Source organism: Mus pahari, chromosome 7 (genome assembly GCF_900095145.1).
Source record: "Mus pahari chromosome 7, PAHARI_EIJ_v1.1, whole genome shotgun sequence".
In the NCBI taxonomy this organism is placed as follows: Eukaryota; Metazoa; Chordata; class Mammalia; order Rodentia; family Muridae; genus Mus; species Mus pahari.
The window spans coordinates 30,434,747-30,448,367 of NC_034596.1; the positions used below are offsets into that span (position 1 = coordinate 30,434,747).

The 13,621-nt window shown below is 40.7% G+C and overlaps 1 protein-coding gene and 1 pseudogene across 1 annotated transcript in view; one reads left to right on the forward strand and one right to left on the reverse strand.

The window, feature by feature from the left end:
* Cog5 (component of oligomeric golgi complex 5) overlaps positions 1-13,621 on the forward strand; it is a 287,917-nt gene that overhangs the window by 232,002 nt on the left and 42,294 nt on the right. The window contains exons 17-18 of the mRNA XM_021202362.2: positions 4,411-4,514; positions 11,695-11,932. Of these exons, the coding sequence (XP_021058021.1) occupies positions 4,411-4,514; positions 11,695-11,932 (342 nt within the window). The remainder of the gene's footprint in view (positions 1-4,410; positions 4,515-11,694; positions 11,933-13,621) is intronic.
* LOC110324688 lies at positions 12,213-12,533 on the reverse strand (annotated as a pseudogene).

Sequence of the window (13,621 nt, forward strand, 5' to 3'; positions counted from 1 at the left end):
GGGGGGGGGGGTATAGGGAACTTTCGGGATAGCATTTGAAATGTAAATAAAGAAAATAATAATGAATTAAAATAAATAAATAAATAAAAATTTTTTTTAAAAAAAGAACTTTTCAGATATGGCAAAGGCAGTTTTAAGAGAAGCATTCATACCTGTGAGTGCTGATGGAAAGCAGCTCAGTAAGTAACATAGTGATGCACCTGAAGGTCAGCAAGTAATGTAGTGATGCACCTGAAGGTCTTATAAAAACAAGAATAGACAACCTGAGAGCAGTAGACTGTAAGGAATGAAAAAGAACAGAGCAGAAGTTAATAAACTGGAGGCTAAATGAACTGTAGAAATAATTATTAGAAGGAAGAGTTGTTTTTGGTTTTGTTTTAAGTAAACAGTGCTGACAGATTCCTAGCTGAACTGAGAGCAGACGAAAGCCCATACATGAGATGTGAGACATAGATACTGTAGAGCATCAATGGAGTGCAGAGTGCCTTTAGGGAAAGCTCTATGATCCAAAGTAGAGCAACATATAGAAACAAATGAATAATTTATAGATGCATGCAACTTACTGAAATTAAGTGAATAGAATAGAAGCAACTTAAACAGGCCTGTAACAATCAAAAAGATTGAAGCAGTAATAGTCTACCAACAAAGAAGCTCTAACACCAACAGGCTCACTGCTGAATTTCTGCAGACCTGTAAAGATCTGTCAGTGCCCCTCAAACAGTCCACGCAGTAGAATTGAAAGACACTACCAAACTCATCCTGGATAGACAGTTCTCAAAAGAACTCAAATATAGTCAAATGTCCCCTACAAAGAGTGAGTAAGAAATGGTGTGTGTGTGTGTGTGTGTGTGTATGTGTGTGTGTGTGTGTGTGAAAATGACTAAAATTCAATATATACATGCATGAAATTAGCAAAGAATTAAAAGTTTGAAAATCACTGATGAATATATGAAAATATTCAACATCCTTAGCCATCAGGAAAATGCAAATTAAACGTACATTAAATTCCATCCTATTCCCATCAAAATGGTCATCAGGAAGGGAAGTGACAACCAGTACTAATAAAATTGGTCATATAAAGTGAGGGGTCTAAAGGGATGAGGGGAGGAGGAAGAGAAAAGAATGGAAGTGCAAGAAAGACAATATCCAGCATTATCTTATGCAGAATGTAGGTTTAAATTATATATATGTATGTGTGAAATATATAAATACATAAATACAATAAATATGAGGACTGTGCAGACTTTATATAGTAATAATTTCTTACACTAAAGAAAGCCATCAAATTACTACTTCTTGGAGTCATTTAACCAAGAGGGAGTTCATATTTGAATTTTCTGCTTCATGCTCCCTGTGTCCTTTATCTTCAGTCTGTCTTTTACATGAGTCTGCATGTGTGCCTGCCTGAAGACTGTCCTGTGAATCTGTTCGTCCCTGTGTCTGTGTCTGCCATTGTGTGTGTGTGTTCCTGTGTGTGAATGCTGTCTCTATGTGTCTATGTATCTGTCTGACCCTACATGTGCTTGTCTGCCTTTGTGTGCTTTTTCTATGTGTGTTAGTGGTGTCTGTATCTTTCTACCTCTTTACCCTAGAGTTCTACAGCTCTCAGACACTGCCTGAGTTTGGGTCTCCTAAGCTCTCGAGTAGGTGTTCTTGTTTTTAGTTAGATGCTTCTTCATATCGTAAGTAAAAAACTCAGCCTTTTAAAGATGGCCTTTACTTTTTTCTCCCGTTCTCTAAGGTCCCTTGAGTTTCTCTTCCCAGTGCACGGTGTCAGCCATAGTAGGGGCAGACATACGAAGGGTCTCAGCTGTTGGCCTTATTTACCCATAGCTTTGGACAGCCTTCTCAACTTGCCTGAGGTTCTCTATGTATAACTTATTTCATGAATGATATAAATTAGAGAGAATAAAAATTCTTTGGAGAAATAACTTATTTCTAAGTAAAATTACCTACCATATCAAGTATACTAAATACTGAATACTAAATTAATGTCTCTCCTCCTCCTAATCCTCCAAGGCCACCTATTATTTGTGTTCTTTAAGTGGCATTTGTCATTTATCTGTGCGGTAATCTCTAGCTAGGCTCACCAACTCTCTTGGTTTCTCTCCTGTCTCAAAAGCTAGTGACTGCCGGGCGTGGTGGCTCACACCTTTAATCCCAGCACCCAGGAGGCAGAGACAGGCAGATTTCTGAGTTGGAGGCCAGCCTGGTCTACAGAGTGAGTTCCAGGAAAGCCAGGGCTCTACAGAGAAACCCTGTCTCGGAAAAAAAAAAAAAAAAGCTGGTGACTACTAAATCTAATGAAAACCCCTGAGTAGGAGGGGTTAGGGTTAGCTCAAATGCATTTCCAAATAGGCATTTCTAGTTCTTCTGCCTGACTGAGCTTGCCTTTTTTCTTTATATCCCCGAATCAACTTGTGCTGCTTAGTCATTAGTGTTACTAAATATTAAAATACCAAACAAACATGTGGACTCTTAAATCTCTTCAGCTTCGCAAATCCAACTACAAAGCCCTACTGACTCTTCATTTCCATCCTCGCCGTGTCTAATTAGTTCTTTTGGCTTTGGTATCTCCTGCAGTCTCATAATTGTTTTCCTGCCCCCAGTCGAATCCCTTAGGCTACTATCCAATATGATTGTTTTCTAAATTGAAACCTTAACAGTACTTTATCACTAGTCTCTCCACCCCTCCCTGATAAACTCCTTGCTTATAGCCGCCCACCTTGAGCACAGCCCAGCTGCTTCTCTCTTCTAGTCAGGCACTACAGTCTCTGTTCTGTGCCCTATGGTTCCCCAGGCAGACCAGCATTCTCGGGCTCCTGTAGCTTTGACATGTGTTCCCAGCCTCATCCTTCTCTCTAGTTCTTTCCTATTTGTCAGAGATTCAGTTCAGACACCATTCCTTTTTATTGTTCATATCTTTTCAGCATGCGATGAAATCTCTCTGCGATCCCACCACATTCTTTTGAATATTTAATTTACTATCATGTTTCATTTGTATCACTAGACTGCAGAGCAGGTCATACATACTTGTCTGTATATACACTTGTGTGTGTGCTTATTGTCTTGACAGATGAAGGCCTAAAAATGTCATGTAGAGACTTAATGAATAGCTATCCCCCATATTCTTTTCTTATTGGCTTCAACTATTTTGAGCCATGACCATCTGTCATGTGATCTTAGTCACCATGAAGCATGTGTAGTGTGCCTCCAATTTTTGATTTGGAGTGTTTATAGGATTCTGGTCAGTATCTGCACATCAAAACCAAAACCCTTTAACTAAGCCCTGATATCTTCCAAACATTTGGAACCAGTGGTTCCAAACATTTTTCCACCCAAGCAGCATGGCTGCTCTGGCTTGTAGATCTCTGGTGTATGATCTAACCAGTAGGGTGTTTCGAAGAATCATTGTCTGCTGCTAAATGCTGGAAACACATTCCTCCTCTCTTCTTGGTCTCTAAACCCTGCCAGCTGCTCCCTGGGAGCAGTTTGATTAGATTTAGTAGTCACCAGCTTTTGAGACATGAGAGAAACCAAGAGAGTTGGTGAGCCTAGCTAGAGATTTCTGCGTAGATTAATGAGACTCACTGCTGTGGAATTCTCCCCAGAAACCTACCTTGTGATTTCCCTACTGTTCCACCCTGTAGGAGTTACCAGTGGTTTTTCTCTGTTCACTCTGGTGAACAACAACAACAACAAAAATATGAGAAGGTGTCATAGTTAGGATTTTACTGCTGTGAACAGACACCATGGCCAAGGCAAGGCTTGTAAGGATGACATTTGGGGCTGGCCTACAGCTTCAGAGGGTCAGTCCATTATCATCAAGGCAGAAGCATGGCTGGAGGAGCTGAGAGTTTCACCTCTTGTTCCAAAGGCAGCCAACTGAAGACTGACTTCCAGGCAGCTAGGACAAGGGGATTAAGACCCACACCCACAGTGACACACCTACTCCAACAAGGTCACACCTCCTAATAGTGCTACTCTCTGGGCCAAGCATATACAAACCATCACATAAGGTTTCAGTTTTTAAGGAATTACTTGTTTTACATTTTTGAGAAACAACAAAAAATATACTGGTTTGCTCTTCGATTTGTGAATGGACTGTGTCTGCTCCTTGACGTGGCTTACGTTCTCATGGACTCATTTACCCATTAAACGTTTTGACAGCGTGAGATGATTGGAGGAGCTGAAAGTTTTCAGTGCTGTATTCGTAGTATTTTAAGCTTTCTAAGTCATTGCTGCCAGTGGCTAGGGCGAGAAACACACTTCTCTTAGTTAAACTATGTATAGTCTGACTGTGATAGAATATGAAAACTGTTAGTCAAAATGTTTCTCACTTCATTTCCTCAGATTTCTTTGTGTCTGTTTCTCTAATTTTGCTTCTCTTTCCCATTTTCTCTTTGTTAGACAATTCACGATCTTATGGGGAATGCCATACAGCCCTTGCTGACGTCAGTGGCAGATGCAATCGAGGCCATAATCATCACCATGCATCAGGAAGATTTTTCTGGGTAAAGCATTTCCTCAGAGCTGTTACTAGTCCTCACTGCCTTGATTTTTCACTCCGTACCTCTCCTACTCCTCAAGCTCCTTGTCTGCCAGGCTTTCTTCTTGCGATGGCATTGGCTCCTCGCCTCCTGCTCTTGCACTGTGAATGTTATTACCACAGTATCTTTGTTCTGCTTCCCATCATCTCCCTCTTTGTGCACTGAGATGCAGCAGGTTTGTAGACTTAGCTCTGTGCTTCAGGATTGGCTGGTTTGTACCATCTTGTCTCCTGATGTCCTTTCTTCTCACAGGTGATCTCTTCCTTACTGGGTGATCTCCTGACACAGACATAACATTCCTCTTGACGACTCATCTAACTCTTGTCTGGCTTCGAGAGCAAGCTCTCTCTTAGCCCTGTAGAATGTGTCCTTCCTCAGTTTCTCATTGTAGTTAATGTAAGGAGAGTCCTGTCTGATGAGAGTCTGGGTGGGGAAGGAGGCAGTGAGAGAAGAGCCCGGGATCTCTGCAGAAGTGGCTGCGTCCCTCTGCGATACCATTCCCACCCTGTGGGTTTTGATCCCTTTGGGAACCCATTCACAGGCGTTACCTGACCATCAGAAAACGCAGATATTTACACTACAATTCATAACAATAGCCAAATTATAGTTAAGAAGTAGCAATGAAAATAATTTCCTGGTTGGGAGTCACCACAGCATGAGGAAGGGGTCCCAGCATTAGGAGGTTGAGAGCCACCGCTCTAAGGAAAGTCAGGGCACACAAATCTGGTTACACGAAAATACACATCCACCAATTCTCAGTTGAGGGGAAGCTTAACTTTAATTTCACCTTCAGCTTCTGCATAGCACTATTGTTATGAAGACTCCAGATTACCTGTTGAGAACATACTATTCAAGACTTGAGGGTAACTGGGGAAATTGATCTTTAATAGCTAAGAATGTTTGTATTTTAGTACATTTAAATCAGACTTCTAATCCACAAGGAGATTTGATAGCCTGTATCTTAACTTTCATCTGAAGTATAATTTCACTTACACTAACACAGGCTTCTGGAACTTGTTCCAATAAGCTATTTTCTACAGCTCAGTGAAATCATTGCATCTTAACAGATCACTTTATGTGACATACCTTCATGTCACCATATTCGTAAGCACTGCCTTTCCTTAGGTGGTGGGTCTCAACTTTCCTAATGCTGGGACCATTTAATACAGTTCCTCATGTTGTGCTGACCTGCAACCATAAAATTATTTTCATTTCTACTTCATAACTGTAATTTTGCAACTGTTATGAATGGTAATCAGTCTTCCTCCGAGCAATAGATGTATACTCCTCCAGAGTAATAGATTTTGTGATGCTTTGGAAAATGTATAAAAAAAATCCGAGAGGCCAAGTGGGTTTGGCCTTCACAGAAGACTCAGCTCAGCTTTAGGATCATACAGAACTGAAAACAAGGAGACAGGAAATGCTGCTATTCCATGCGATGGAAACCACAACCATAGTTAACGAAAATAGGTTTTAAGTCAGAACTTGTAAAATACTACCCAGAAGATCATTATAAAATGATAAAGGAGTCTCCTCATTAACTGGATATTTAAAATAAATGTGCATCTGATATCAGAACACCTAAATATAAACAGATATTTAAAGAATTTGATTGTAACAAAATAATAATCCTTTCAATGACAGATCATACGTACAGAAATTTGAGCTATACTTTAAAACAAATAGACTCAACAGACATATATAATATGCACATTCATAGAGATGGGATGTTTTCCATGGAAAGTTCCGTTTAGACCATATAAATAACCTGAAGAAAAACAACAAAATTAACAGTATTATTTGTTAATTATACTTTGTTGTTGTTGTTTATTGTTGTCGTTGTTTTGAGACAAGGTTTCTCTATGTAGTCCTGGCTGTCCTAGAACTTGCTTTGTAGACCTGGCCTGGCCTACAAGAGATCCACCTGCTTTGTCTTCTGAGTGCTGGGATTAAAGATTTGTGCCACCACTGCCTGAACATGGTGGTATAAGATTTTAATAGGAGAAATAATAGAATGTCCACAGATAAATGGCAGAAAAATCACTACTCTTAAGACTGGCCTGGGTTACAGAGCAAGCTCTAGGCTAGCCTTGGCAATTTAGTAAGATCTGTGTCTAATAAAAGGTAGGAATAGGAAAAGTGCTTGTGAGGTAGTGCTAAAGCATTTGCTTAGTGTCCACCCAGGTTCAGTCACAGTATAGTAATAAGTAACAACAAAACAAACATAACCAGTCCAGAGATAGAGCTGGTAAAGGCACGGAAGGAGCCCATGTGCACTGCTGTAGGAATTTGGGCGATTGCACGAGTTGTGGAATTGTATATGGGTTTCTAGACACAGGACACAGACTCAGGAACAAACAGGAAATCTGAGCAGAACAGAATGAATGACAAAACTGAATCACATTCCCATCAAGGAAGTGTGCAGGAACTAATGGCTCTGTGGATGAAGCTTAACCACTTTAAAAGGAACTGTTACGGCTTCTTCTCAAACTGCAAAAAACAGACTAACAATATGTCCTCTTCTCATAAAGCTAGCATTACCTTTATTCCAAGGCCAGATGAGGACAGGACAAGAATAAAAACCCACAGATTAGTGTCCTGCTGAGCACTGGTAGGACTCCTCAGCAGAGTCCTAGCAGAACAAATACAACAGGACCCTAAGGATTTAAGAAGGCTCAGGTACTGTGACCAAGTGAGACTTGTCTCTGGGATGCGAGGGCATCGTAACAGATGTAATCAGTAGATGAGTTACAGTAGAACAGTGCACACAAGCCGTATACTCATTTCATCAAATGCAGAGGTATTTGCAGCATTTGCCATCTTTTAAGAAATTAGCTGTAAAAAATCTCACCACAAGAAAGGTCACATGTGTCAAGGTCATGATTAGTCAGTGATGAGCAGCCAGAAGCCACTCTTGTGACCTGTGTCCAGTGCTGACGTCCCTTGCCAGAACATTTAAGCAAAAGGGACAGAAGGCATTCCTTAGGAAAAGATGTAGTGCCTGCTGAGGGGTAGAAACCCCCGAAGATAAAACACGGTTAACGCTAATAAGTGCAGTAAAATCAGGATGCAGAACCAACAGGCGGAGCCTGTGGCATTTCTATAAGCCGACAAGGGACTAGCTATACAATAAATTAACAAGCAACCCATTAGCATAGCTTAAATATTACTTATCTATTAATTAAAAATTACTTATCTATTAATTTAACCACAGACTAAAATTAAAAGATTGGCAGTCTGAAACCACAGACCAAATGAAAGCTTGAAGAAGCTCATTGGGGAGAGTCATGTTCATGGATGGTGGTACTACAAGGAAAGAAAGTACAGGTCAGTGTCTTTGATAGACACAGATAGAAAATTCTCAAAATACTAGCAAGCTGAGCTTTTGATACAGCTCAGTCAGTGAACTTGCCTTGTAAAGACAAGGACATGGATTCAAGTCCCAGAACCTACATTTAAACAACAACAACAACAAAAAATGAATAAAACAAAAATGGGTGTGATGATGAGTGCTTGAAATACCAGCAACAAGATGGTAGAGGGTGACTGATCACTGGGACTCACTGGCCAAGCTGTTTACCATACCTGGCAAGCTCCGGGCCAGTGAGGAGATTGTCTCAAAAACCAGCTGAGGTTGGCCTCTGGCTTCCTCACGTGTGAACGTGTACCTGCACACACACTCAGACCTTCGTGGACATGCATGCACTGTAGGCATCTGAAGAATGACACAGGTTTTCCTCTGTGTATGTGCAACATAAGCACCTGCACACACACTGAAAAAATAAATCATAAATCAAATTCAAAAAGTCTTAAAATAGGTAACAATGTCTGTACTACCAGAGAATCTATAGATTATTTCTAACCACTATTAGAATTCCAAAGTGTTTTCTCATAGAAATAAAAAGAAACAAATCCTAAAATTCAAAGCCCTGGGTAGCCATGGCAACCTAAGGATAAAGAACAAAGCCAAAGACATCACACTTCCTGATTTTAATCTATACCTCAAAGTAATTGAGGGCTAGGGAGCTGGCTCCGCTGGTAAAGCATCTGCTGCTCAAGCATGAGCTGTAATCCCCAGAATCCCTGTGACACCGTGGACACCGAGTGCCTGCCATCCCAGCAGCAGGATTGGAGGTAGAGAGGAGCATCCCTGAAGTTCACAAACAAGGCGGCCTGCCATTCAGCCTCCCACAGAGACCTTGTCTCAAACAGAGATGGAAGGTGAGGACTAACACCCACAGTTGTCCCAGGATCTCCATGTACACTGGCTCTTACCTGCACTCATACAAACATGCATATATACACAAGACTAAACAAGAGAAACTTTAAAATAGTTTAAAAGCTGTAGAATCATGGTAAGTTACTGGCATTAAAAATTAAAAGAAACATTGTCCCGTGGAATAGAATAGAGAGCCCAGAAATGAGCCCAGTTTTATAAAATGATTTTTAATAAAGGTGCCAAGAACACAGTGGGAAAGGACGGTCTCTTCAGTGCACTGCTGGGGACGCAAGACCTTACGCCTCATCAGATACGTTAGTACTGCACAGTGTATACAACCATGCATGTACTGGGGGGACGTGCAGGGAAGCCCTGACACTTGTCTGCACAGGTCTCCTCCTGACACTTGTCTGCACAGGTCTCCTCTTTAATCCTAAAAGCTCAGACTGCAAAATAAAGAGCAGATGAAAGGGATTGCACTGACTCAAAAGCCTCTGCACCTCAGAGGAAGCCACTGAGAGGGGATAGGGTGTGGATGGGGAGAAAAAGTGTTCAGGGAAAACACACACAGGTAAGGCACTGATCCCAAATCTGTAAAAACAAACAAACCAGAGAGGGAGGGAGAGAGAGAGAGAGAGCGATTGAGAACAGAATCTCAGTGGATGGAAGACTTCTGAATAACTTAATTTAAAAGTGAAGGAAGGGCATAAATAGATTTTAAAAAAAAAAGAATTTGCAAATGAGTGACAGTATCTCAGTTGGTCCTTGCCTAGTGTGTACCTTTGGTTCATTCCCCAGCACAGAATAAACTAGCCATGAAGGCAGGAAGTCCGGGAGCTCTTGACCACATATCAAATTCAAGGCTAGCCTCAGTCTCTGTTTCAAGAAATAACAAAACACATGTACACACACACACATACACATAAATGGCTTACATTACTGCAAAAAATGTAGATTAAGGCCACACTTTTTATGGTTAGGTTAGCTATTAAAAAGATGGGCAACTGTAAATACTGGCATTGTTGATGAGGATGTGATTTACCATAGGTATTGTGGACAACTATATGGAGGTGCCTCAAAAAGCGAAAAATACAGGCTGGGTTTGGTGGTACATGCCTTTACTCCCAGCATTTGGGAGGCAAAAGGCAAGCCAGCTGCCCTACATAATACACTGCCTCCAAAACCAACAAAGGAGGTAAAAGTACAAGTGCTCTATGTTACAGTGTCATTTCTAAGTATGTCTTGTGTGGCATAACATCAGTGTTCCATACATAGATAATGTTCTCTGCAGCATTGTATAAACTGACAAAACAGTAGGGACCACCCTATGTGTCTGTGCGGAGATAAACAAGCTAAGCAAATGCGGTGTGGGTACAAAATGAAACAGTAGTCACCTGTCCAAAAGGAATCCCTACTAATGGCCATAGCACAGATGGCCCTGGAAGACATACCATGTAAAAATAAGACAGACACTGAAACCAAGCATGTTCTCATTTACGTGCAGACCCTAAAATGATAACAACAGACAGTCTTTCCTAGGGCTTGGCAGTCAGGGTAATGCATTGATGTTGGTTAAATTGGTATAAAGTTATAGCTAGATAAAAGGAATAAATACAAATTTACTGTGATTGATGTGTTCATTGGATACTTTTTCTATCTTTCTACACTGAATACAATGTCACTATGTTTACTGTTTCTTCAGTAAATAAACAAATGGATATGAAAATATTTTATTTTTGCACTTAGCACTCTCTCCTAGTATGCAACTGAATGAAAATAGGCCATTTAGTGACCTGAATCTGGTGAAGACAAGTCCCATGTGGTGCTTGCCATCAGGAACCAAGGCTCCTCTGCTCGGGCAGCACATAGCACCCTGCCAAGACTGAGCCTGAGCATGCTGTGCCATGGCCATGGTGGGGAGCTCCCTGTCATTAGGACAGCCTTTCATACTCTGGTTAAAATCTTTTGCAGTAGAATGAACTCCTGCTTCCCCTAGTCCTGTTTTCTTCCGGAAGTGGAAGACCTCTGATTGTAACTGCCATTGCTTTACTGTGAAGGTCATCAAGTTCACGATGCTCTCTGTCTCAGAGAATTTCAGTCATGGCTGATGTTCATTTCTAGACCATTTCCATTTCCTCTGCATCAATCTCAGAACTTGGAAACATCTCCCTTGCTTTTTGGAAAAAACTCAGCATTATGTAGTCAATGATCTCATCTATTAGCCAGGATCAGGTGATTTCTAATTTTGGTATAACCCCTCCTCCCTATAAATATTTCATATTCTTTGAATATATTCTTTAAAGGGCATTGTAAACATTTATAAGTTATAAATAGTATATCATGAAGCACAGCTGGTATCGTCTACTGTTCCAAATTAAAGCCTTTTCCGAACCTCATCTGGAGGGGAAAAATTGCATACTGCATATTGTTACACAACCAGTCCCTCTGTCACAGTGCTGCCATTGGACTGATGTGATCAACTGCAAGAGCAGAGACTGCCACCAAGCATTTTCTGCCCTTGAAAAGTGTAAAATGTCATCTCAGAATCTATTATTGACACATTCACTTACCAGACAAAACATAGGAGTGGACGGAGAGCTGGAAGCTGCGTCAGACCTTGAAAGGCCAGTGTGTGATTCATCTCAGATAGATAGCTGTGTTTTATTCTTTATAATCTTTTAAGTAAAAGCATGCTAAAATCCTTAAGTAATCTTCACAGGATCTAAACACAAATTTAAGAATACAGTTTAAACATTGTTTTATTTTCTTTAATACTTAGCAAAACAAAACAAAAATTGGTGCTTTTATATCACTAATAGGAAAAATAAATTGCACAGGATTGAAATAGTAACTAGGGGCAAAATATATTTAAGGTTGTAGCTTTGTGTATCAGTGCTGAAAAAAAATTTTTTTTTCCTTTTATAGGGCATCAACCAGCTCAGGAAAGCCTGATGTTCCTTGTTCCCTGTACATGAAAGAGCTACAAGGTTTCATTGCCAGAGTTATGAATGACTACTTTAAACACTTTGAATGCTTGGATTTTGTTTTTGACAACACTGAAGCTATTGCCCAAAGAGCCATTGAACTTTTTATCCGCAATGCCAGTCTCATAAGACCTCTTGGGGAAGGTGGGAAACTGCGACTTGCTGCTGATTTTGCACAGGTAAATTGATGCATTGCTCCAACTAATGTTTGAGCCTCACTGTTATCTATTAAGTAAACATCAGTATCTTAACTAATCATGTAGCAAAAGAGAAAAGAAAACCCACCTGAAACTAATTCACTACACAAAAGTGTTTTAAAATATTGTACCAAATACTGTTTTTGTTTTTCTTTTCTTTTTTCTTTTTTTAATTTCTGAAAATTTATTCCCTCCCAAAAAACCAACTGCAATCAAAGGGGATGAAAGGTTAAGATTTAATTGTCTTCATAGCAAAATCGGCTTAGAACTGGATCACTAGGCCCTTTCTCTTCTTGCCAATTCCCAGTTCAAAATGCTTGCATCTCTTAATAGTCAGCATCCTCTTAGATCTGTAGTTGGGCTAAATGCTCTCCAGTCTCAGCACAATCTTCTTTGTAGTTTTAGCCTTTTTGCGGAAAATAGGCTTGGTCTGCCCACCATAGCCACTCTATTTCCTGCCATAACGCCACTTCCCCTGGGCATACAAAGAATCCTTGCCCTTCTTGTACTGTGTCACCTTGTGAGATAGGTGCTTCCCAAGTTTCTTGCAGAATGTCCGGCGGGTCTTAGGCACGTTCACCATGTTTACAGGAGCTCAAGGAAAAAAAGCTATTTTTTATTTTTTACAAAATAAAAAATCACCTTTGATTGTTCAAGATTAAGGCAAAATATCTTATGTCACAATAAAGCAACACTTTGTATTATTTCTATTTTCTTATCCCCCTAAAGCCAATAATAATCATTGGTTTATTTTGCTCAAAATGATGTATGCAGTGAGCTGATGTTGTAAACAGCAGGAACGGAGGGAGCCGAGTGCTCTCCTGAGAAGAAGAAGAATCCTAGCCCGTATAGTGAGCCACTCTGTTCCAGGGTGTGTTCAGGTTCAGTGAGAGCCAGCAGGATGCCTGAAGATACAGCCCGATTATTTGGGTTCTTCACTAAGTGCAGTACTGTTTTACCCCCATGGCTAGCCTTAAAATTACTCCCAGCTACCTGAGTCTTCCTCCTGCCCCCTCAGTGATCAGAAGCAGAGAAAACACACCTAAGCACCCAGTTTCCTCAGAAGAGTCAGAAGCAGGTGATTCCTGTCAAAGGTGAATCCATTTCTTAACCCTTTCAAAGCTGTTAGCTTTACTAATCTCAGTGGTCATTCATGGGAGTCTCCATTGCAGCCTGCCAGGTCGTCCTTGGACATACAGATAATTACTCCTGTCAGCACTGAGTTCTGTGTGTCTGAGAGCATGCCCTGGACCTCCTGCTCAGGCCATGGCTGCCAGGTGCTCCCACCTGTAGCATACTTACAACCAGAGCTGGTTTTCAAAAGCCAGGTCTGTAATTGACCAAGCAAGCAGCTATTTTCATTCCCCAAACGAAGATGTGAAACTACACAAAATAAGCCTTCCTTTAGAAAAGTACCTTTAATAGGTACATGTGAGAAAAGAAATTAGTTCCCATTCAAATGGCTTAACCTTGTCCATTTTTGTCACCTTCCTTCTCTCTGAATAATGACTTATGGAGGCAGTTTTGTCTGTGTGTCAACCTGTCTTACTCCTTAAAAATATCTCTGATAGGTCTGTCTCCTGGCCCTCTCCTCCTAGGTTTTGTTTGTCTTCTCTCTCTCTCTCTCTCTCTCTCTCTCTCTCTCTCTCTCTCTCTCTCTCTCTCTCTCTC